The 24858-nt window shown below is 39.6% G+C and overlaps 1 protein-coding gene across 5 annotated transcripts in view; it reads left to right on the top strand.

The window, feature by feature from the left end:
- The window catches only part of Mbd5 (methyl-CpG binding domain protein 5), a 162336-nt gene that overhangs the window by 105381 nt on the left and 32097 nt on the right, over positions 1 to 24858 (top strand). For all 5 annotated transcript variants that reach the window (XR_005286101.1, XM_038335675.1, XM_038335674.1 and 2 more), the window contains 4 exons: positions 146 to 2281; positions 14155 to 15147; positions 16807 to 17018; positions 20775 to 21983. Coding sequence is in view for 4 of the 5 variants with exons in the window: in XM_038335675.1 (XP_038191603.1) it covers positions 146 to 2281; positions 14155 to 15147; positions 16807 to 17018; positions 20775 to 21983 (4550 nt within the window). In the remaining variant the exon portion in view is untranslated. The remainder of the gene's footprint in view (positions 1 to 145; positions 2282 to 14154; positions 15148 to 16806; positions 17019 to 20774; positions 21984 to 24858) is intronic.

The raw sequence follows: 24858 nt of genomic DNA, 5'->3' as shown, positions 1-24858 counted from the left end.
TTGCATAGTGTCACAGCTTTTGTTCGTAAATTTGTATTCCCAGGTGTCCTTGTCTCACCCTCCTAAATTTCCTCTTTTCTTCCCTTTTTCCCAACACAAAATAATTGAGACAATTAACAGAATTGTTTTTTCTCTTTCACATCAGATGCATCTCCAGTAGCACCTTCACGGGCGGCAGCTCCAAGATCAGTAAGAAACAAGTCTCACGAAGGAATTACAAATTCTGCAATGCCTGAATGTAAGAATCCTTTCAAGTTAATGACTGGATCAGCAAATGCCATGGGAAGACTATATGTGCAAGACCTGCCTGGAAGCCAGCAGCAAGAACTCCACCCTGTCTACCCCCGACAGAGATTGGGCAGCAGTGAACATGGACAGAAATCTCCCTTTCGTGGCAGCCATGGAGGCCTACCCAGCCCAGCATCATCAGGTTCCCAGATCTATGGAGATGGCTCAATCTCTCCAAGGACTGACCCACTTGGAAGCCCTGATGTCTTCACAAGAAATAACCCTGGTTTTCATGGAGCTCCCAATTCCAGTCCCATTCACCTGAATAGGACTCCTCTTTCTCCACCTTCAGTAATGCTACATGGTTCTCCCGTGCAGTCATCCTGTGCAATGGCTGGAAGAACTAATATACCTCTTTCCCCAACCTTGACTACAAAGAGTCCAGTAATGAAAAAACCAATGTGTAATTTTTCAACTAATATGGAAATACCACGAGCAATGTTCCACCACAAACCACCCCAAGGCCCACCTCCCCCTCCTCCACCTTCTTGTGCTCTTCAGAAAAAGCCATTAACATCTGAGAAAGATCCACTTGGCATTCTTGACCCTATTCCTAGTAAACCAGTGAATCAGAACCCTATTATCATTAATTCAACCAGTTTCCATTCAAATGTCCACTCTCAGGTACCTGTGATGAATGTAAGCATGCCTCCTGCTGTTGTTCCTTTGCCAAGTAATCTTCCTTTGCCAACTGTAAAACCTGGTCATATGAATCATGGGAGTCATGTACAAAGAATTCAGCATTCAGCTTCAACCTCCCTGTCCCCTTCTCCAGTGACATCCCCAGTGCACATGATGGGGACTGGAATTGGAAGGATTGAGGCATCGCCCCAAAGATCACGCTCATCTTCCACATCATCAGATCATGGAAATTTCATGATGCCACCTGTAGGACCCCAGGCCACTTGTAGTGGCATAAAGGTTCCACCTAGGTCACCAAGGTCAACAATAGGTTCCCCAAGGCCATCAATGCCATCAAGCCCTTCTACCAAGTCTGATGGACATCATCAGTACAAGGATATCCCTAACCCATTAATTGCTGGAATGAGTAATGTACTTAATACCCCAAGCAGTGCAGCTTTTCCTGCCGCATCTGCCGGAAATGGTTCTGTAAAGAGTCAGCCTGGTTTGCTGGGAATGCCTTTAAATCAGATCTTGAACCAGCACAATGCTGCCTCCTTTCCAGCAAGTAGTTTACTCTCAGCAGCAGCCAAAGCACAGCTAGCAAATCAAAACAAACTTGCTGGTAACAACAGTAGCAGCAGTAACAACTCTGGAGCTGTTGCCAGCAGTGGCAACACTGAAGGACATAGCACTTTAAACACCATGTTCCCTCCAACTGCCAACATGCTTCTCCCTACAGGTGAAGGTCAAAGTGGTCGAGCAGCACTAAGAGATAAGTTGATGTCTCAGCAAAAAGACTCGTTACGGAAAAGAAAACAGCCACCTACCACAGTGTTGAGTTTGCTCAGACAGTCTCAAATGGATAGTTCTGCAGTTCCTAAACCTGGACCCGACTTGCTAAGGAAGCAGGGGCAGGGGTCATTTCCCATAAGTTCAATGTCTCAGTTACTACAGTCTATGAGTTGTCAAAGCTCTCACTTGAGTAGCAATAGTACCCCGGGTTGTGGGGGATCGAATACTGCTTTGCCTTGCTCTGCTAACCAGCTGCATTTTCCAGATCCTAATATGAATTCCAGTGTTCTTCAGAACTCACTGACACAGAGCATACCTTTAAGAGGGGAAGCCGTGCACTGCCACAATGCAAACACTAACTTTGTTCACAGTAACAGCCCAGTCCCCAACCACCATCTTGCAGGTTTAATAAATCAGATTCAGGCTAGCGGGAACTGTGGGATGCTCAGTCAGTCGGGCGTGGCTTTAGGAAACTCATTACATCCCAATCCACCACAGTCAAGAATTGCAGCGTCCTCCACTCCAGTGATACCAAACAGCGTTGTTAGCAGCTATAATCAAACAAGTTCTGAAGCAGGTATGATTTTACTAGAAAAAAGTACCCAAAGGTACTAAAGTTTTCTACAGTTTTTAAATTTTTGTACCAAAATATTTATTATGATAAGAAATGTTCCTTTCCCCGTTGTGAAGATTCTCACTTCTTTGGTATTTATAATGCTATTTACAGAATGGTAGGGCCTTGTCTTTTGGAGAGGATGCCAGCTAAGAGGATTCCATGTGTTTTGTCATCTGTTGTCCATCTGTGTCATTTTGAATATTGTTTGACTTTCAATTGGTTTCATAACCATTGGACTGTACACTGCAAAAGAAGCCATAGAAGGCAAGGTTTCCTGCTTCATGAGTTGTGTCCTTGGTCTTCACCAATATAAAAGTTGTTTACCCAGCTTTAATTTGTATACAGGTAAATGAAGCTCGCCTTGGAAAATCCAAAAACACAAAAAGAAGGGTTTTATTTTTATTATTGCTGCTCAACAGAAATAGGTAAATAGGTAGGAAAGGATCACTAGAGGGTGTGTGAAGTAGGAAGCTCTCTTCAAATGTGTTTCTTTCCTTTATTATTTGTTCAAGAAAATTCAAGCATGAATATGGCTACTTCCTTTTTAAAACAAAAAATTAATAATTTAAATTTTCTAATAAAATAAGGCTTGAAAACCTGATTTCCAGAATTTTTTATCATGGAATTGGTTTAAATTTTCTCAAACTAAACTATGTTTTTAGCATCAGTATTAAGGTTTTGAACCCAAATTAAGTATAAATCTTCATCCACTATTAGTTAAGGCAAATTTAAGCCAAAAAAAAAAAGACACATTAGAAGAAAAGAACTATGTTTTGCACAATAAAATCCTTAGAAATTGTTATAAAAACAACTATCCTAGAACACTAGAGAGGTAGACTAACTCAAGCAGCAGAAAGTTGGTCTGTAAACATTAGAGAAAACCCTTGAAGTCCATCACTGACTATTCCAGACTTGTAGGAAGCAAAAAGGAGGAAATAAAAGGTGATTGCAGGGACACTAGCATTCGTATTAAAACTAAACTGTTTGGGGTTGGAAATACAGCTCAGTGGTCAACCCCTTGTCCGACATACACAAGACCCTGAGTTCAGTTCCAAGCCCCATAGAATAAATAAACTCCAGATTGCTGATACTGGTGGGGAAACCGCTGACACCTTTGCTGATGTCTCCATGTAGACGTAGACAGGCTTCATTATGCCCCTGTGCTGGAAGAACACTCTCATCCACGTGTCTGGGAAGGTAACGTCAAGTGTGCGCTTTCCTGGTGTTGCCACCTTACACTGCCATCCTTCACAGTTTGTGTTTTGTGTTGTTTTGATGTCAGTATTTGATGAAGAATTGTACAATGATCTTTTTGTGTTTGAAAAAGAAAACAGGCTTAAAAGATAATTTGAAGTGAGTAGTGCCTTCCTGATATTCTTAACTTAAGGACTCTGGTGAAACTATGTGTTTAGCAGGATGACTAAAGGGTGCATAAGGGGCTTCCAAATTTTCACTGACTCATGCTGTCTTAGCTAATATTGTACAAATAAAAGTTTAATATATGCACTTAGAAATTAAAACAACATCAAGTTCATACATGTTTCAAGATGTACCATATTTATTGAGCATGCCTCAGTCATTTTGCTGAAGCCTTGTTAGTCTCATTTATTATTTAGTTTTGATATTCTTTACCATAGTTTGCTTCATGTCAGGTCTATGTTCATATGTGCAAATGTATGTGTTTCAATAATGATGTATTTCAGTGTTTTTATTATGGAAAAGACCTACATTTATTTATATTTTTGTTTTTTCTGATTGTCAAGTTTAGATTTATTTTATAGAGCCTCAGTCATTTATTTTTCTTGTTCCATTTATCCGTATAAACATTTATCCGTATAACCTAGATTGCTATCACTGGGGGTATCAAGGCACATAAACTGCAAATTTATTAATGTAAGAAAGGCATATGAGTAACTCAGAGACTAATGACAGATATCAGGCAATGTGATAGATGTGACTGAGCATGTGTAGGTTAACAAGACATATACACAGTAAATATCTAGGTCAGTTAAGAATTCAAAAACATTAGACCTAATAAAATTAAATAATAATTACTATATAGATCTTATTGCAGCTGGCTATGAAAGTGAGTTGATTTACTGATGAACTTCCTTAGAGAGATAATATTGAGAAGGACTTTACCCCCATAATTCTTTTGTTATGAAGCAAATTATGTCAACTGAATGTGCTGTCATACTTGCCTAGCATAAATACCTGTTTAAACTGATACTTGTTCTTTCATTAATACTCATTGAGCAGTGAGGCTGGGCATTCAGAATGAGGCATCAGAAGATAGTACAGCTTTCTCTGTAAGAGTAAAGAAAAAACACCTTTTGGTCTTTTGATGTTGTTTCGAGGTAAGGTACATAGCTCATGTTGACCTCAAATTCATGATCTTCCTGTCTCAGCCTCCTGAATTCAGGGATTGAAAGCATGTGCTAGCATATTTTATTTGTGAAATACTGCATTAGCTATCATGGATAACCTGTTGTGTGCCAAGTGGTCCACTCATTCATCATCTGTATAGTTGTTCATAGTATAAAGTGTTGTCTTCATTTTACAGGTGGAAAACTTGAACCTCAGAGAACCTCGCTATCCAAAACCCTATGACTAAGCCAGGATTAGAACTCAGGTTATCTGATCCTGAAATACCACCTTCCCAGCTACACAAGTTCATCTGAATTGTTTAGTCTCCAGAAATACTGTTTTCCTTTTCAAATAGCACACTAAGTCATATGACAATCCACATATGTATATTTTTAATATTCTTTTAGATAAAAGCCAGTTCTTTTTGCCTTCTATCTTTGGAGTCTGATATCATAGAACACAGGATTAGAATGTTTTTGTCAGTACAGATGAGCTGTTCAAAATATCAAGAGAATTCCCCACATATATGAACCACATTTGGTGACCTTCCTGACTGACAAAGGAACAGGTCCCTGTGGGTGATGTTTCTGTGGACCTCTGAAGCAGTACAGTGCCAGTTCTTACCTTCTTGCATGGCTTCATGGTGCAGGAGCAGATGGCTAGGAAGCATGGTCCAGCTTTTCTCTCCCAACAAAGTCTAAGCACAGCTCAGGTGACCTACCCACCCCAGTGCCTTGTCCAGTCTTTAAACAGCAGGTCAGAAATGTGACATAAAGACATTAAGAAATGACTTGTTCTCATGTTTAACTCAGTAGGTAACTAATTTTCAAAATCTCATTATTATTGTGTGTCTGTGATGTAGGGAAGGAACGCATGTGCCATAGCACACGTGTTAAAGTCAAAGATAACTCGGACAAAGTCTGCCCTCTACTTCCACCTTTGTGTGGGCCCCCCGGGATTGAATGTGGCTAAGCCTGCATGGCAATTGCCTTTGCCCTCTGACCAACTCTCTAGCCCCTCAAAATCTCCTCCTTTAAGGAGGATCATTCTATCTTTAAAAACTAATAATATTGGTTTGTAAGCCAATATGTGAATTCTGTATTCACATTTTTAAGTATAGCGTTCAGTTATAGGAATTCCATGCAAAGAGTGTGGCAAATATATAAAAAATACTAAATTTCTTTATTCTAAAATCTTAAGGCTATGTGTTTTATTAACTCTATTGAGTGTTTTAGTTTTATTCCATGAATGCTTCTAAATATTCTATATTGAAATGTGTGCAAGTGTTTCTTTTGAATATTGAATTGCAGGGCAAGCCTAATATTTTCATTGAAGAATTTTTAGTTCATAACAGTAAGATTCTTGGTGATATACTTAAATGGTCAAACAATGTTCTGGTGGATCTGGAAACCAGACCTCAAAATCTCTAGACCCCAGTCCAGTCACATGGTGCCAAACACACTGTTCTAGAAATATATAAGCAGTGGGCATTTACAATAAATGCCAGGGGCCTGGGAGATGGCTTTGCCAGTGAAATGTTTGCTGTGCAAGCAAGGGACCTGAGTTTGGAGCCCAGCACCCTTGTAAGGAGCCATACATGGTGGCACAGCCCTATAATCCTAGTGTGGGAAACAGAGACAGAAGGACCTGGGACTTGTGACCAGCTAACCTTTTACATTGGCGAGCCTCAGGTTTCATAGTAGACCCCATCTCAGAAAGCACTGTGAAGAACAATAAAGGAAAGCAGCTCACACTGGCATCACCTCCACATGTGCTCTCCTGCACACACCCACAAACTCATACCACACATAGCACATGGACACAAAATTTTCAGTTTTTTAAAAATGAAAATTTACCACCTAAGTGTGGTGTTCTGGTTTAGAGGGGGTCAAAAATCAAGTGTCCTTGACCAGCAAACTTTAAATGGGCCCACATCCGCTTACCAAATAACAGAAACACCTGTACCAAAACACAGGTCCTGCCTACATCCACACAACTAGTCCCTCCCTTGGTCCTGTACACAGAGTACAAACAGAAGGATTTAAATTATTGTATGAACATACTTAATAACAACCTTCCTGTTTCCCATATGGTAATGCCATTAAACTCTTCTAACTATAAAGTACTTCTTTTTCCTAATAAGGAACAATCAACTCAGCTACATGAAATTATAATGCTCTGAGGGAAAGGAGTGTTGCGTTTGCATCAGAAGAGAAACTAACACATTTATTTGCCTTAACTCTTAACTCTATGCATCAACTCATCAGGATATAAATAAACCTATGAATAAATACATGTTCATGAGTATTTACGTATGTAAGTGTGTATGTATATTTTTACTGCAAACGAAAATGTTTTCACTCAGCACAAAATACATTTGAAACTCAGGACAGCTAACAGAATGGTAGGTATGAGGCAGTGAAATGATGAGACCACAAAAAAGCTACTTCGTGTAAAAGACTATGATGTATTTAAGTTTTAGCTCTATGTGTTTATTTATTCTCATAACATGCCAGTCTAGAAAGCAAAGGACAGTTACACCCTGCACTTCGAGAGGAAATAACAAATGCAGACAGGTAGAGATGACAATGTGGAAGAGACAGGTATGGGACGTTCATTAGCCTGAAGAAGGTGGCAGGGGCACCGTGACTGTTGTTTCTGTTGAATGCATTTCATACTAAGTTTTTTAAAGCCTATATTTTCTTCCCCTTATGATGCATGTGATCTGCAAGTTTAAAGTGCTCTGTGATCTTGTTATTTAGTCAGACAACCAAACATTGAAAATCTATTCTTAGTTAAATTTTTGCAGAATGAACCCTTCTTTGTTGAAAGATGTTTTTATTATAGGCATTGTCTCGGTCCTTGAGAAGGTCTCCTTATACCAGGGCAACACCACTTGTTTTGTTTACATGTTTTAGGTTTAATGTTTTCTTGTATATAAAAGGAGTTAAAATATGTTTTTACGTAAAACATTAATTAAGTCTATGTAATCAAGAGTGATAACGAAACTCGGAGTGATATGATGTTTGCTGATTCAATTATCTATTTTGTACCTTTAAAGAAATAAATTGTTCTAGTGTTCTAGTTGGGAGAAATTTATTCCATTGTAATATATTAAGCTCTCTTATACAGCTGTCAACTTTCTATTCTTTAGGAGATACCTAAGCTATTTTTTACTAAAAACTATTCCAAAAACATCTAAAAAGAATTCAGATTGTGGGAACTAATTTCAACCCTACAAAAACTTGACCTATGAAAAGTAATGCTAAAACACATTCCAATCAAAATAAATTTTATTTCTACATTCACGTAGTACTAAATAATTCAAAATTGTGAGGATCTTGCATTCTATGAATCTAGCACTATCGGTGCCAGCCAAGCAAAGGGTAAAAGTTACTTCTTATTATTAGACTTCTTACAAATTTAAAGTAAAAACTCACATGTTACAAACTAGAAGTGAAACCAATAATAAAAATCCCAAAGAGCTGCGGAAAGACTCCTGAGGTTGGAAGTGCTCCCCGGAGACGCACCCATGGGCACAGGAATGCACATCCATCAGGCAACTTGCTGTGGGGCTCGTAGGTAGCCCAACTCTGCAGAAACGCTTTCACACTTCAGTCTACAAATAGTCTGCTCCCTAGAGCACACCTCAGAAGCCTCACCCTAGCCTGCCAGATGACTCAGCAGGTCAAAGTGCTCGCTGCCGAGCCTGGCCGTCTTAGTTGGATCCCCAGGACCCACACAGTAGAAGGAGAGAACCCACTCTTGCACAGTGTCCTCTGATCTTGTGTCCACCATGACATCTACTCACACACAAACTCACAGTTACAGTTTTCAGGCAACTGGCATTACAGCCCCCTAACCACGTCACTGTAACAGTGAAAGCTTCATGAAAACACTGAGGTTTGCTTTCAGCCTCACTCCATCTTGCTTCCATCCTCCACATAAACATTTAGCCACTGTCGCGACACACTGAGGTGATTGTAGCACCCATTGACACTGATGTCTATAAGCTATCAGAAACAGTTTTCAAAATAACACTACAGTGTTCTCCAGATTTCCTATTTTACTTGTCAAACTACTAGGTGGAGCATAATAAATTGATTTCTGTAGTTCATTGGCATGTCACAACGGTTTTAGAACATTTGTGATGTAATTCAGTGTTTATTGAGTTAGGCACTGTTTTACAGCTTTAGATAAAACAGGATATAATAGGATAGGAAGTTGACTAGTAAAAATCCAGCATTGTCTGTTGAAATGAAACTTCTAGTTGGTAATTAATGATGCATTTTAACTCACTCATGTATGGTCAGAAAACAAATCCTACCAGAGACTTAACCACCTTTTTCAAGTCTTGCTATCACACAAATACCCTAAATCCTAACAACAGATGAGCTTTGCCACTTGAGTAGCCTGACATTTTCCAAGCATTTTAAAAGTAATTGCAATAGGTTCTGGGTGTTACTAAAGGAAACAGGCTGGGTCTGTATATAGCTCAGGGGTAGAAGTGCTTGAGGCCCTGGCTCCGTTCCCAGCACCACAGAGGAAGACTGGAGGGCGAGACATAATGTAATCACACGGTCTGTTTTCTTTGGCTGTCTCATTTCATCATTGTCCAGAAACTGATCTTTACATCCTGAGATGTAAGTCACGTCTCTTTCTGCTCTTCTTTCCCTTCTCCAGCAGCTTGACCCCCCCCCCCCCCCAAGGCCAAGAGCATTCCCTGGGATCCTGCAATTGCTGTCTTCCCCTTCCCCACCTTCAGTGTGCTTTTGTTTGGGGTCCTTTTCTCCCTTGAGGAAAAAAGAATTAAAAAAAACCACATAGCCCCAGGTCCCTTCCTCTGTCTTCCTATTCCTTAGACAGGAATGTCAAGAATCTGTACTAGAACCCGAAGCAGAAAGGTGAAGTTGATGTGTTTCTGAAATGCACATTACTGTGGCTGTTGCTGAGACTTGAACATGTTTATAAAGCTTTACTGGAGTACCTATGCTTCTCATAAAAGTTATCTTTCAACTCATTATGTTATTATCATTAAAAATCGGTCCTTTAAATCTAAAAGATATTTTTTCATATTTCAATGGAACTGAGAAGTAAATTATATTTATTAAACTCACTAGGCCATGATATTTTATCTCTGGAAGGATTTATTTTTATTAAGGATTACTTCTGACTCTATGCAATGAAAGTACTGTTAGCAAAGTAAATGATAAAGGTCAAACAGTGAAGGAATATTTTTCATAAAATATTTTTCCTTAAGCTCTTGAGTTGCATGGATAAAAAGTCAGTATTTGGCCATTTCAGTTTAGAAAGTTCTTAGCACAAAATAATACTTATTCAAAATTGGTGTTAAATGAACCAAGTTACTGACATATTTTAAACACTTTATTGATCTGCCTCTTTTTTTACACATATGTAATAGTAGAAGTAATATCAGGTCATACAAGAGTTGATCGCAATGTGAACGTCTGCCCAGGAATGTTGTTGAGCAGTGAGATAAATCTGGAGCCAGAAGCAGTTTTAAAACTAAAGCAAACATAGCATCTCAAGAACCAAAGTAGTAATGAATAATTGTTGATGCTATTTGTATTTACACACCCTGTACTCACACATGAGTTGTGTGCGCAGAAGGTTTCTGGGCAGTGCTCACTGCGCAAGGCCGCACACTCATTTCTTCACCACGCTGGACTGCCCACCACTGCAGGTCTAGGCTGGACATCTGGCAACTCCTGAGTGCTTTCCTCTTACTTTGAAAATACCAAAAAGAAATTGTCACTTCATAGCAACTGCCACAAAGTAATCTTATTTTTCCTTATTAATTAAATGACTAGAATTTGCTAACTTCTTCCAAATTCCCTCATGCCTTTTGATTATTGATAATGTTTGATGAAATTTTCACCACTAAGAACAAAAACCTGCTTTAACAGACACTTTCCTTACATACTTTAACTGAATATACGGTTTTTCCTATTCCAGCAGAAGTCTGAAATACGTTCACAGAATATTACAGTTAGTGATTCAGAAGTAAGTGTTCTCCAAACTGCCCTCTAATATAAAACTCCATGCAAATTCAGGGTTCTCCTTGAGCAACTCTATGCATTAATGAATGACTGAAGGACTGTCTTTGAGGTGGATGTCCCCTGCTGTGAGGTGGCTTAACTTCTTGAGCTGCTTGGGAGCTTTCTAACGTCATTTGTCATTTTCAGGCCACCTCCTATCTCCTGGCTCTGGACCAGTAAACTGGAAAGTCAATCTTCACCTCCCCCATGTCTGCATTGTTAGCTCCCTTATAGACATGAGTGCAAATATTAGGGTCTCAGCCAACAAACACTTTTTTAATCTGACCCTGTGTCATGACTATTATGTCTTTGAAATACGGAGAGAAATAAGAAATGATACTTGTCTTTAATGGTTTAAAACTATGTATTCAAATATATTTACTGCTTGTGTAAACTGGCAGGTTTAACCATGGGCTGAGAGAGTCAGAGTATATAAAAGCCAGACACATTTCAGATAGTTCTGTGCTTGTGAAACACAAGACTCATTATCCTTCATCCGCCTTACTTTCTGTATTTTAAAAAATTATTTTGCTTCTACTTACAAGCACTTTTTATCTCTTTTCATCTGTCAAATGCATGATAAAAGATGTAGCTTTCTCATTTGACCATTTTCTCAGACACCATCAGTTTTATCGTTGTCCCCTGGTTTTATGTGTCTATATAGCTGTTACAGGCCTAATGCTGCAGTCTCATCGTCATAGCTAATATGTATTATTACATATTATTACATTCAGAAATTCCTACCTTGTAATTATATATTTGAGGAGGAGGAAGATAAGGAAATTTCTGCATTTGCCACTTTGCCTGAACTCTGACAAGATTCTTAACCTTGTGTCACTATTTCGATACTATTCTCCAACAGAATGTATCTGTTTGTTGAACTGACTTGTTAGAAATTGGAGAAAATTAAAGTGTGTGTGTGTGTGTCCGTCCACATCTTGCCTTTATAAAGCTTATCGACTCATCCTTTCTTGTTGACGGGGTTAAAAAAAAAAAACACAGTGACTGTGCTTTTAATTATAATTTCTCAAGAATATTTAGATGGAGAGCTTTTAAAATAGTGTTATCCCCAAATGACTACTACTTTGAATCATAAATATGGATGCTTCTCAGTGGCAAATTAAAATAATAAAAAGTAATCTCTAAGGAAAACCATCATCTACCAAAGCCTTGCTACATATATGCTAAATATTTTGAAAATACAATCTGCATGTGCTCAGAAGAACAGCACGTTCCACGTTTATGTATGCCATTATTAGTTAGCAGGTAGAAAAACTGACAGTGATAGTGATTCCTAGTAAATAAGACTCCCCAGCTCATTTAAAATGCCTTCCAGATGCAAATGATGAATCCTATGTATGGAAATGACGATTTTAAGAAGCAATGAAATATTTAAGGTGTTGATTGTTTTGTGAAAAAAATCTGAATTAATATTTAAATAGTTGTATACCATGTGCCTACTTCAGCATTCCGTATGTCTTCTTACCCTAATCTTTGTGAACATGTCGTTATTTCATGATAATATTTCATAAATATTTATATATGTTCAAGAAGGTTTTTTATCTCAGCCTTTAAATAAAACACTGAAATTTTTGAAAAAAAAAAAATCAGACTGTGACAGATGGGAAGGCAGAAGCCGTTGTTGCAACAGCAAGGTGGTGTTGGTAGTAGTAGCTTGAGTTTCCACTGTTAGTACCTTATCACCACCCTGCTGATGTCAGGGATAACGGCAACAAAACCCCTTTTATTCATGTAGACTTGTCACCTGACCAGCTCTTTTTACCTGTTTTTGATTCTCATAGCAATCATAACAATGATGAAAAATTTCTCTATGAACACTTTGAAATAAACTTCCTCAGGAAAAATTCAGTGGTAGCTGGGTGTGGTGGTATGTGCCCGGAATCCTAGTATCCACAAGCTGAGGCAGGAGGACCACATTTGTGAGGCCATCTGTGCAGCTTGAGAACACCCTATCTCAAAATAAGAAAACTCAGTGGTTTAGTTCTGGGATTTGAGGGTTTAGGTTTAATCACACACACAAACACACAAGTGGGCACACACACACAAATCAAGGTATATGAGAAAATGCTCACCACTGTGTTAATATGTGATGATAGAGATCAGCATATAAATGCTACATTTCATCAGCATGGCTTGATAAATGTAGATATTTTATATACTACATAGTTTTTAAACATGACTAAAAGTATATAAAAATTATTAGGTTATTCCATTTGATTAAAACAAGAAATATTATATTTATACTATTGTACAGTTATGTAAACATTCATATACACTTTCAGAATAATAGATTATTAATCATTTGCTGTTAAAAATAATGAGTGTGTTGGTGAGAAATATTATATATCATTTAAAGGAATATAAAATTGAATATATATTGATATATATATATCTGAGGGAAGTTTGACTATATATATATATATATATATATATATATATAAACTTTTGAGACTTTGAAAATTACATGTTCAAGAATGTATCCTTAGAAAATAATTATGCAACCCAGTGCGGTGACTTACAACTTTAATCCCAGCACTTGGGAGGCAGACACTGTGAGTTTGAGGCCAACTTGATCTACATAAAGAGTTCCAGGTCAGGCAGGGCTACACAGTGAAGCCATGTCTTTAAAAAAAAATAGACAATTGAAAAGATACATTGATAATATTTATTGAAGTGTCACCAGTAGTTGTTCTCAATGTTCTACAAAATAAGCAAAAATATTCATGATTATAGATAGTAAATTATCATATACTAAGGCATGAAACTAGTAAATGATTCAGTGTATATCAACTAACAAGAGAAAGGCATTCCCTAAATTGATAAATGAAAAGTTAAAAACTATAGCACAGTTGTTTTGTTGTAAAGTTACATGGTGTGTGTGTGTGTGTGTGTGTACATGTATTTGAATGTATACATACATACTGGTATGGAAAATCAGAAAGCTATGCGCTAAGATGTTGATATTTTGTATTGCCATAGGTTATTTTATTATCTACTTTGTTTCATGTGCATCCTAGTTTTAAAGGATTTTATGTTGTTCATTAAAGGAAAGTACTACTCTTAGAAATAAGGCCAAACCCTTTTTTTTTTTTTAATTGAAAAGGTATGATTTTGAAGGAAAAGGAAGCTTTGGTACCAAACCGAAGGATGAACTGTAGCATCCTTGCCCAGTGTCACTTTGTGGAGCAATGAACTGAAACCTATTTGCTTTTTGGTATACTTATTTTCAAAGTCAGTTAAATTCCATTAATAAATGTCAGATCATCTATGATACAATTAATCTACTACAATGAAATAAGTAGAGCAACTGAAATGCACCTTAGGAAGCTTTATGGGTAGTGTGCTACTGTCCATAACTAACAGCTGTGTTTCTTCTTCTCATTCTAGGTGGTCCAAGCCTACCATCTTCCATAGCTATAGCTGGCAGCAACCACCCTGCCATCACAAAGACAACATCTGTTCTCCAAGATGGAGTCATTGTCACCACCGCAGCTGGAAACCCACTGCAGAGTCAGCTGCCCATTGGGAGCGATTTTCCTTTTGTTGGCCAGGAGCATGCCCTTCATTTTCCATCCAACAGCACTTCAAACAACCATCTTCCACACCCCTTGAACCCCAGCCTCCTCAGTTCTCTACCTATCTCTTTGCCAGTGAATCAACAGCATCTCCTAAACCAGAATCTATTAAATATCCTCCAGCCTTCAGCAGGAGAAGGCAAGTCTGAGATCAACCTCCACCCTTTAGCTTTTCTCTCCGGTGACATGGATGGGCAGGTATTGCAGCCTGTTCATGTTCAGCTTTTAGCAGCCCTGCTGCAGAACCAAGCACAAGCAGCTGCCATGCTCCCCCTGCCATCTCTCAATCTGACCATCTCAGATCTTTTGCAACAGCAAAATATCCCTTTACCCTTATTAACACAGATGACAGCCCCAACAGACCGTTTGCCAAGCAATCAGTCAGACAACAGCCGAGCTGAGACCCTTTTAACCAGCCCCCTGGGAAACCCTTTACCGAGCTTTACAGGCAGTGACACTACTTTTAACCCCCTGCTCCTCCCAGCTGTCACTGGGGCCTCGGGATTAATGGCCTTGAATCCCCAGCTGTTGGGAGGTGTCCTGAACTCAGCATCCGCCAACACCGCTAATCATCCAGAGGTTTCCATAGCAACCTCCTCCCAGGCAACCACTACCACAACCACTACATCATCAGCAGTGGCAGCACTGACTGTCTCAACACTTGGTGGGACAGCAGTGGTGTCAATGGCAGAAACATTGCTGACTATATCTAATAATGCTGGGAATCCACCTGGTCCAGCTAAACTCAACAGTAACTCTGTGATGCCACAGCTACTTAACCCTCTACTGGGGACAGGTCTGCTTGGTAAGTTAAAATTTTTTCACAAATTTTTTTTTAAGAAACGTTTTTCTAATTCTCTTTTCTCCTTTTTAAAATTCCATTTTGTCACACTATTTTTAAAAAAATGTTTTTATTATGTCACAGCTTACTTAAGGAATTAAATATAACAATGCCCACACAAAACTAGCTAAACAAACATGAAATGGCTTTTTCCTTTTCTCCGATTCTAGCATTACTAAATACCACTGTAATCTGCTTTCTCTTATCTTCGGATTCTGATGCCGCCTAACCCTAACCTTACCCATCATCCTCTTCAGTCAAGAACAGTCCGCCTCTTCTAAAGAACCTTTATTTCTGTTTTAGTTGGTGTGGCATCACAGGGTTGGTATGAGCAGCTGCACTAGAATGGGAACCATTTGAGGAGAGCTTCCAGATGAACCCTGAGAAGCCAAACTAAAAAGGCGAGGCATCAAAATACTCCAAGCTGAAGTTTCCCCAAAATCAAGGAAACCATCCCTCTAAATAATACTAGATTTCTTCATGATTGTTATCTTTATAATTATGTATTTGTGCCATAAAAAAGTCATCCACATAGATTAGCCTTTCAAAAACAGAACTTGAAAATAATGTCAACTATTTAAATGATGGGTTCAGGTAACAATCGGGGGAAGTGCAGGAAGTGCCCATGAAGCCCAGAAACAGAAGCAAGTGTCCATGACTGCACCGAGAGCATCTCGACACACCACGGAACTCATTCAGACTGCGATATCTCATGGAAACTTTTCTAATACGGCACAGTTAGTTTCATACAGACTTAAAGTAGTTGTAGTTAAACCACTCAAAAACGTAATAGACATATATTGTCTCAAGTTACAAAAGTGTTCTCAAAAGAATTTCAACAATTTTAAAAAGTTCTGAATTTCAAATATAAATATAACCAGTTATTAATGCCATCCATTGATGACATTGATTTTAAAATCTTTAGAATAACTACAGCAGTGAATTCTTTTGGATTGTTAGGTTTCTTTAAAGTTTTAATTTTAGCTGACTAACATTTTACTGCAAAACAAAATGTGTATTTTATTTTGTTTTTCAGGACAGGGTTTCTCTCTGTTGTTTTGAAGCCTGTCCTGGAACTAGCTCTTGTAGACCAGGCTGGCCTTGAGCTCACTGAGATCCACCTGCCTCTGCCTCCCACATGCTGGGATTAAAGTTGTGAGCCACCATCACCTGGCTCAAAATGCATATTTCTAAACTAAGCAGCTAATTTTATTTGGTGGTATTTATTGATGAGGGTGATTTAAGACTGAAATTTTATAAATGAGACTATCTCATACCCACTCTTTGTCTCCATTTAGTCAACTACTTAGGATTGTTCACGAAAATCTTCAACCTTTAATGTAGTTGTCCTAATAATAATAGATATAGGGAGTCAACTAACTCCGAAGCTTAACAATTAAGGACTAAATAATCTTTATGTGATATAAAGTACAAAGAAGTACAAAGCTAATTGTGCAGATAAAACTAAATGCTAAAGGTACTCTTATGGCTAAGTGAGGCTGAAATAAACTCTCAAACAGCCCAGCTTTTAGTTTTTGTTTCAGGAGGTCTCAGGTGCAAAAATAAGCACAAGATCTCTGGAGAGACATGCTGACTTACACCTCATGTTTCCCGAACCTGTAGGTGACCTGTCGTCAATAAGCAGCTCTTTGAATAACCATCAACTGAGTCACCTGCAGTCGCTGCTGAACAGCAGCCAGATGTTTCCTCCAAGTCAGCCGCAGCAGCAGCACCTTCTCCAGGGACACCAGAACCTCCAGGCCTTCCAAGGACAGCCCACAGTCCCGTGTCCAGCTAACAGTAATCCCATGGCTTGTCTGTTTCAGAACTTCCAGGTACTTTCCTTCCACGTGTGACTTCAGCTGAAATCAATGTCTGGTTTTATTGAAGTAACTAGAAGGAGTGAAAGAATGGGTTAGAGGCCCCTCAGAGTCTATTGGTGGCTATGTAGTAATGTGGAGTATTGCTAAGCTTTCCAATCTTTTGTGTAAATATAATTTTATTTTGTATAAAACAGTACTGTTTTTGGAATTTTGAGTCAAACCAGGTAGTTGTGCCCTCCTGTGCTCTTTTGTGCCGTGTACCCTCATTGCTGTCACGATTAGTGCCCGTTTCCTTCAACTTTAGTGTAGTCTCAGCACACTCCATCCTTCTGGGGTAGGCCATGAGGTCAGCTTCTACCAAGATGCGAAACATGTTAAAGATTATATAGAAAAAGTAATATTATATAAATGTGAGCATAAAATATACACGATTTACAAAAACAAGGATAGGGCTCACTATGCAGCGCAGCTGGCTTGTCTTGAACTTGCACCCTCCTTCTCAGACTCCCTCATGCTGGGCTTACAGGCATCCACCATCACAGACTATAAATAATAAAACAGAAAAGGCTCTTGAATCAAGACATAAAACCAAACGGTCAAAACAAAAATGTGTAACCAATACAAAAAAATTAATTTCCATATGAGCAAAGATCTTGTAAAGTTAGAGTAGAACCAAATTTCAGGAAATATACACACAATGCACTGCCACATAATTGACATCTTTCATATTAAAACGCCTCCTATAAACCAAGAAGAAAAAAGAACAACTGACTAGAAATATAAGGAATAAATATGAACAGATAGATAATCATATAAAATGAAATATGAATTATTAAATATGAAAAGAATAACCAATTGAGTCAATTAGTGTGTGTCAGATTGATGGTATCCTCTTCTGGTAAAAGGTATAAACAAATCCTCCCTTTCATTGTTGATCCGTCAAATGCTGGATAAGCTTTGTTAGTCTGTTCTTTCTTTTGTGATGGAGTTCAAACTCTGCTGGAGAAATGCTCTGCCCCTGAACTGCATGTTCAGCCTGGCTCATTTCTTTTGGAGGATAATTTGGTAGTTTACCAAGTTTTAAGGCACATTTGTATATATGTATATATGTGTATATTCACACATATGTCCAGTAACCCAGATGTTCAATTAATATGTACTGACTTAAGAAAAATTTTCAAATTTGAGCAGAGGAGCACGTAACAAAACGTCCATTACTACATGGAGTCTGACATTTAAAACCACTTAGGTATTTATCAATCAAAAATAATTATGTTATATAATGGCCATTGATAAAAGATTAAAAGATTTGGCAGGCTTATCCAATATACAGAGACCTGCAAGTCAACAAAATTCTATCCCTGTAGTATTGGCAGAAGAATGGTGCAGTACATTTCTACATATATTGAGAGGGTAGGGAAGAAAGGAAGGGGGAGAAATTAGGTATTTACCTACATGCTTTAATATTCTTAAGTGTGAGCCAGGCTGTACTGCAACAGTGCTTTCCTCTGAGAAAGGAATTAAGGTTGGAGTTAGATAGAAAAGTGTTGATCTCGGTAAAGAGTGGTGATGAACTCATCTTTCACTAATAATGAAATATTTACATACATGTAATAAATTAACACATAGTAGAATATGTACATACCTATGTCACCAAGAAACAAGCTAATACCTGAAGCCAGCTCATTAGACATGAACTAGCCATCAGGACAGGAGAGTGACTCCGTAGAACGCCGCTGAGGGGAGTGGTGGAAGATTGCGATGGTCAGAGTGAGGAATGGGGCGTCGAGAAATACAAAATGAGTTACTGCTTCAAAACCAAACTATAAAGAGCAAGAAACCTGGGGTACTCCTCCAAGGGGAGCATCAGACTGAGCGCTAACCTTCTCAATGGGAGGCATGCGCATGATCATATGCTAAAAGGAAGAGCCAAGCAAAGTGCTTGGGGGTAAACACAGAGAGAAGAGGGCAAGACCCCTGAGACGTCCAGAGCTTCCCCCATAGAGCAGCTGGGAAGCTGGACAAGATCTGAGGAAGGCATAACTTCTGGGAAATGTGTGTTGTTAGGGGTCAACAAATACTGGAGTGTAGCACATCTAACCGTGAACTCCGTTTCTCTGGTAAGTAGGGCCATCTACCAAGAATAGGCTGCGAGATGTTATGGCAACCCACTTGAAGATATAGATTTGAATAGTTGTGGAGAAAATGATATCTGACTGGAAGATCATAAGATTGAAGGATCACCAACAGACCATAGTGCAGGCTGGAAACCATAAATTTCTATTCATACTTTCCTGTGTATAGAGACAGAACTTAAGTTAAAATGATCTAAGATTTAGGTTTTATTTGGCAAGGTTTTTTTTTTTTTTTTTGGTTTTTCGAGACAGGGTTTCCCTGTAGTTTCTAGAGCCTGTCCTGGAACTAGCTCTTGTAGACCAGGCTGGCCTCGAACTCAGAGATCCGCCTGCCTCTGCCTCCTGAGTGCTGGGATTAAAGGCGTGCGCCACCACCGCCCCGCTTGGCAAGGTTTTATAGACGGGGATGGTAGCACAAGAGTAGCATATGGGATGTTGAGTGGTAGCTGCCAGTTTAGTAAGGAAGCAGGCAGAGGCCAGAAGGGAGCAGTCACTGGGCCTGGGCTGAGCAGAAATTATGATTGCGGGTCAGAGGGACCTAAGGTTGTAGCACTAATTCTTACATAGTGTCAGTGAAATTAGAAAAACCACAGGAATTTTTTTCAAACTGCAGTAATGCTTCCTGTACAGAAATTCTCTCCCCTTGCCTCTTCCTATCTGAGAATCACTCTATAGACAGCCCGTGTCCTTTTTGGCAGCATGAGGGTGTACCTCAGGCAGTGACCCCATAAGGCTGAGGAGCAGGAATTCCTACACCATCTGAAGACTTGAGGAAATACCATGTGTGGCTGGCGAGGTGTCTTAGAGAGGGTGACGGTCTCACGTGCCTGGCTACCCGAGTTCAGTCCCCAGAATCAAATAAAGCTAAGAGGAAAGAAACCACTCCATAAAAACTGTCCTCTGACCTCTACACATGAGCCATGGCATGTGTGCCCACATACATCATGTGCAAAATAATGAATGAATGAATAAATAAAGTTTAATATGTAATATCATCAAAGTAATACATTTTTAGAAAAGAAATTTATTTTTATTTTATCTTATATTTTACTTAGTTAAAGGTAATCATTAGTTATCAGTCATTTTCAAAATCTGGCTTGTTTGGTCATCTGCAACTTGGATCTCAAGTTCCCAACACCTGAAGACCATTCCACAAGCAGTGTCAGCACTGGGAACACCTTTGTCCACCACCTCAAGTTTCAGTTTTCTAGAAAATGTTTGGCAATGACATTTAAAAGAGATCTGTTGCATTATTTCAACTAAAGAAATGACCCCAATATAAAAATATAATCAGCCGGCGGTAGTGGCACATGCCTTTAATCCCAGCACTCGGGAGGCAGAGGCAGGAGGATCTCTGTAAATTCGAAGCCAGCCTGGTCTACAAGAGCTAGTTCCAGGACAGGCTCCAAAGCTAGAGAGAAACCCTGTCTCATAAAAAACAAAAATAAAAATAAATTAAAAAAATAAAAAATGTATAACCAATGTGTAAGGTTTTTTATATAGGATGATTTTCACATTCATTTTTATTCTTACTCTTTGTACTTCCTTGGTTTGTCTTTTGGTAAATCTTGGAATTATGACCTTCTTCTTTAAGGTCTTTAAATTTTTCTCCTCTCTCTCCTACTTATTTAAGGTGAGGATGCAAGGAGATGCAGCTCTTCTAAATAAAAGAATAAGCACTCAGCCGGGACTCACAGCACTTCCTGAGAACCCAAACAGTGCACTTCCACATTTCCAAGACGCACCTTGTGAACTGCAGCCAAGGATTGACCCATCTCTTGGTCAGCCGGTGAAGGATGGCCTCGTCATGGGTGGCCAAGGTGACGCCTCCGTAGATGCCATTTACAAAGCAGTTGTGGATGCGGCCAGCAAAGGGATGCAGGTTGTCATCACCACGGCTGTCAACAGTACAACTCAGATCAGCCCTGTTCCTGCTCTGAGTGCCATGAGTGCCTTCACCGCCTCCATTGGGGATCCGCTAAACCTGTCCAGCGCTGTAAGTGCGGTCATCCACGGGCGGAGCATGGGCGGAGTGGATCGCGATGGCAGGCTGAGGAGTTCAAGAGCAGCACGGCCACCCAGGAGTATAGACCACGGGAAAAACTCCAGCGAAGGAGATGGGTTTGAGTATTTCAAGTCAGCAAGTTGCCACACATCCAGAAAACAATGGGATGGGGAGCAAAGTCCCAGAGGGGAGCGTAACAGGTGGAAATACGAGGAATTTTTAGATCATCCAGGCCATATCCACAGTAGTCCTTGTCATGAAAGGCCCAACAATGTCTCTACACTGCCATTTCTAGCTGGGGAACAGCACCCAATACTGTTACCACCAAGAAACTGTCAAGGGGATAAAATTCTGGAGGAAAATTTCAGGTATAACAACTACAAAAGAACTATGATGGGCTTTAAGGAGAGACTAGAGAACACTGTGGAGAGATGTACGCACATTAATGGAAACAGACCTCGTCAGAGTCGGGGCTTTGGAGAGCTGCTAGGCACTGCTAAACAAGACCTAGTCCTAGAGGGGCAGTCTCCAGGTTCTTCGAATAGTTTGGAAAGTTCTCTGGTCAAAGACTACATCCATTACAATGGAGACTTTAATGCCAAAAGCATGAATGGGTGTGTGCCTAGTCCCTCAGATGCTAAAAGCATTAGTAGTGAAGATGACCTAAGGAATCCAGACTCCCCCTCTTCACATGAATTGATACACTATAGACCAAGGACGTTCAACGTTGGTGACTTGGTCTGGGGCCAAATCAAAGGACTGACTTCCTGGCCTGGAAAATTCATAAGAGAAGACGACGTTCACAACTCATGCCAACAAAGCCCAGAGGAAGGGAAGGTATACCAATCTTTATCCATTGTCAAATACTAACCTTTGTTCAAATATCAATTATTCTGTTTTGTTATCATCACTTTGGATTCTTTGGATTTGATTTTAAGATTCTTCATGACTCATTGAGGTCTCACAAGCTTCTGGAGCATAAAATGAAGAGGGGATGGTTATAGTCACCAAGGTGTCATGTTGACAAGGGGTGAGTCATGAAAACCTTACAGACCCACTAGGCTCAGGGTGCCTCTAACCCTCAACCAGATTTATACAGTCCTGTTAATTCCATCTTCCTTCTCTGTGTTTATGTAGTTTTTATTCAGTAGAGGGAGGCAAGTGGCAATGACTGGGGAAAATATGGCAGAGGAAGGGATACTCCCATGTAGCAAGGTATGCCAACAGACAGCTTCCCTCCCTGTGCTTACATGTCACATCCAGAGGTGGGGCATTGCTAAATCTGGGTAAAGCTGAAACCATTACAGAAACCAGCTGGTAACATCTGAATTCTTTTCAGAGAAAGTTCTGGGTATTTCTAGCATGTGGATATGTTTACATCAATAAACTGTGTCTACTTAACACAACCTGACCATATAAATTAAATGAAATGTATCCATGAACTACCTTCTAACTTAAAAGAAATCAGTAGGAGTGTCTGCCCTCTCTTACAGTTGCTAAAATTGACTGCAAGAAGCATGTAAAATGTTTAACGTAAATAGAAACATTTTTACTGGATCAGAAGGAGAAAATCATGCCCAATTCCCTCATATGAAGAAACAGAATTTCTCATCTTCTTAGCTAATAAAAATCACTCTTACAGGCATATGTTGTTCTCTTAAAGAGGGTATTGTGCAAAGCAATTTCAACTCTGCTCAGACTTAAGCTGGCACTTAGATTTAATGGCAGGAAACCAAGAGCATTTTGCCTGTACAATAAAAGGACTGTCTTATGTCAAGGGGCCAGGAGCTCCTCAAGCTCATGCCTATAATGCCTAATGTATACTTGTCACAATACACTTTGGGCCTGATGTTTCTACTTTTGATAAGAAAATGAATTCCATACTGCTATTCACAAAACATTTTATTCTTGGTATTCTCTTAGGCCTGCCAGCCAAGCATTTGTTAGGTTGATAAACCTAAATATTTTTGACAGTTTGTTCAAGAAATAATTAGAAACAGCAAAAATGGGCTCTTATATATGGAACTGTTCCAAATACAAAATAGAGTCACCAAACTGCTTTACAATTTCTGTGTGAATGAACCAAGACTGTTCAGGTGCCATTTTATAAAAATATATACTTAAAGAAAGATTACCACTCTCCCCAAACATTGTTCTTGCCAAAGTCTGCATCTAGATGCCATTGTATGCTCTCACAAGATAAAGGCATGCATTGTTGTGTATCTAAGCCTGTATGGTGTACATGTGAGTTTGCATGCATGTAGGCACAATGTATGGGTGCATATGCACATGTGTGTGTGTGCCTGGGGAGATCCTGGAGGTCCCAGGTTGATGTCAAGTGTCTTCCTCAATCTCTGCTTACTGTACATACTGAGGCAGGGTCTCTCACTGAACCTGGCTCCTTTGATTCAACTAGCCTGGCACAGTCAGGCTATAAGTGGGTTATAAGTGGACCACCACACCTGGCTGGCTTTTATGTTGAGATCCAAACTCAGGTTGTCATACTTGGGAAGCAAACAAGTTACCTGCAAAGACATCTCCTCAACCCCCAAATCATATTCTTTCAACACATTTTGCATTAAATACCAGTCTGAATCTCCTGATTCATATGTGCTTGAATACTTTTTTCTATTTTTATTTATTTATTTAATCTCTTTTACATTCAGACTTCATTTTCCCTTCCTTCTCTCCTTCCAGCCCCTCCCCTCCAACCTCATACCCCAATCTACTCCTCCTCCATTTCCCCATAGAAAAGGACAAGCCTCCGTAGATATCAACCAGCGTGCTATATCAAGTTGCAGTAAGACTAGGCACTTCTTTCCTACAAAGGATGGACAAGGCAATCTATCAGAAGGAACGGGTCCTAAAATCAGACAACAGATCCAGAGATAGCCCCTGCTCCCACTGTTAAAATTCCCACAAGAAGACCAAGCTACACAACTGTAATATACATGCAGAGGACTTAGGTCAGTCTCATGCAGGCTTTCTGGTTGTGGGTTCAGTCTCTGAGCCCAGGTTAGTTGATTCTGTGGGTTTTCTTGTGGTGTCCTTGACCCCTTCATCTCCTTTCTCCTCTTCTGCAGGATTCCCCCAAGATCTGCCTGATGCTTGGCTGTGGGTCTCTGCATCTGTTTCCATCAGCTGCTGAGTTAAGCCTCTCTGATGACAATTAGTCTAGGCACCAATCTATGAGTGTGGCAGAATATCATTAGGAATCATTTCATTGGCTTCCTCACCACCCAGTTGTGCTAAATCCTATCTTAAGTCTCTGGTCTATCCTGCCTCTAGGTCCTGGTCATCAGGGTTGAGCTCCCTCTCATGGTATGGGTCTCAAACTGGACTAGTCACTAATTGGTCACTCACACAATTTCTGCACCACCTTCATCCTAGCACATCTTGTGGGCAGGACAAATTGTAGGTCGGAGGTTGGTAGCTGGGCTGCTATCCCAATTCCTCTGCTGGATATCTTGCCTGATTACAGGAGATGGCCAGTTCAGGGTCTCTCTAAAACCAGTTGGGCAGTGGTGATGCACACCTTTAATCCTAGCACTCAGGAGGCAGAGGCAGGCAGTGTGAGTTCGAGGTCAGCCTGATCTACAGAGATTCAGGACACCCAAGGCTACACAACACAGTGAAACCCTGCCTCAAAAATTGCCCCCCCACAAAGAAAAACAAAAAAAGCTTTTATATCAAGATACATGAAAAGTAATTT

Source organism: Arvicola amphibius, chromosome 7 (assembly GCF_903992535.2).
Source record: "Arvicola amphibius chromosome 7, mArvAmp1.2, whole genome shotgun sequence".
Taxonomy (NCBI): Eukaryota; Metazoa; Chordata; class Mammalia; order Rodentia; family Cricetidae; genus Arvicola; species Arvicola amphibius.
The sequence above is the reverse complement of the archived record's forward strand: the minus strand, read 5'-3'. Positions and strand labels throughout refer to the sequence as shown.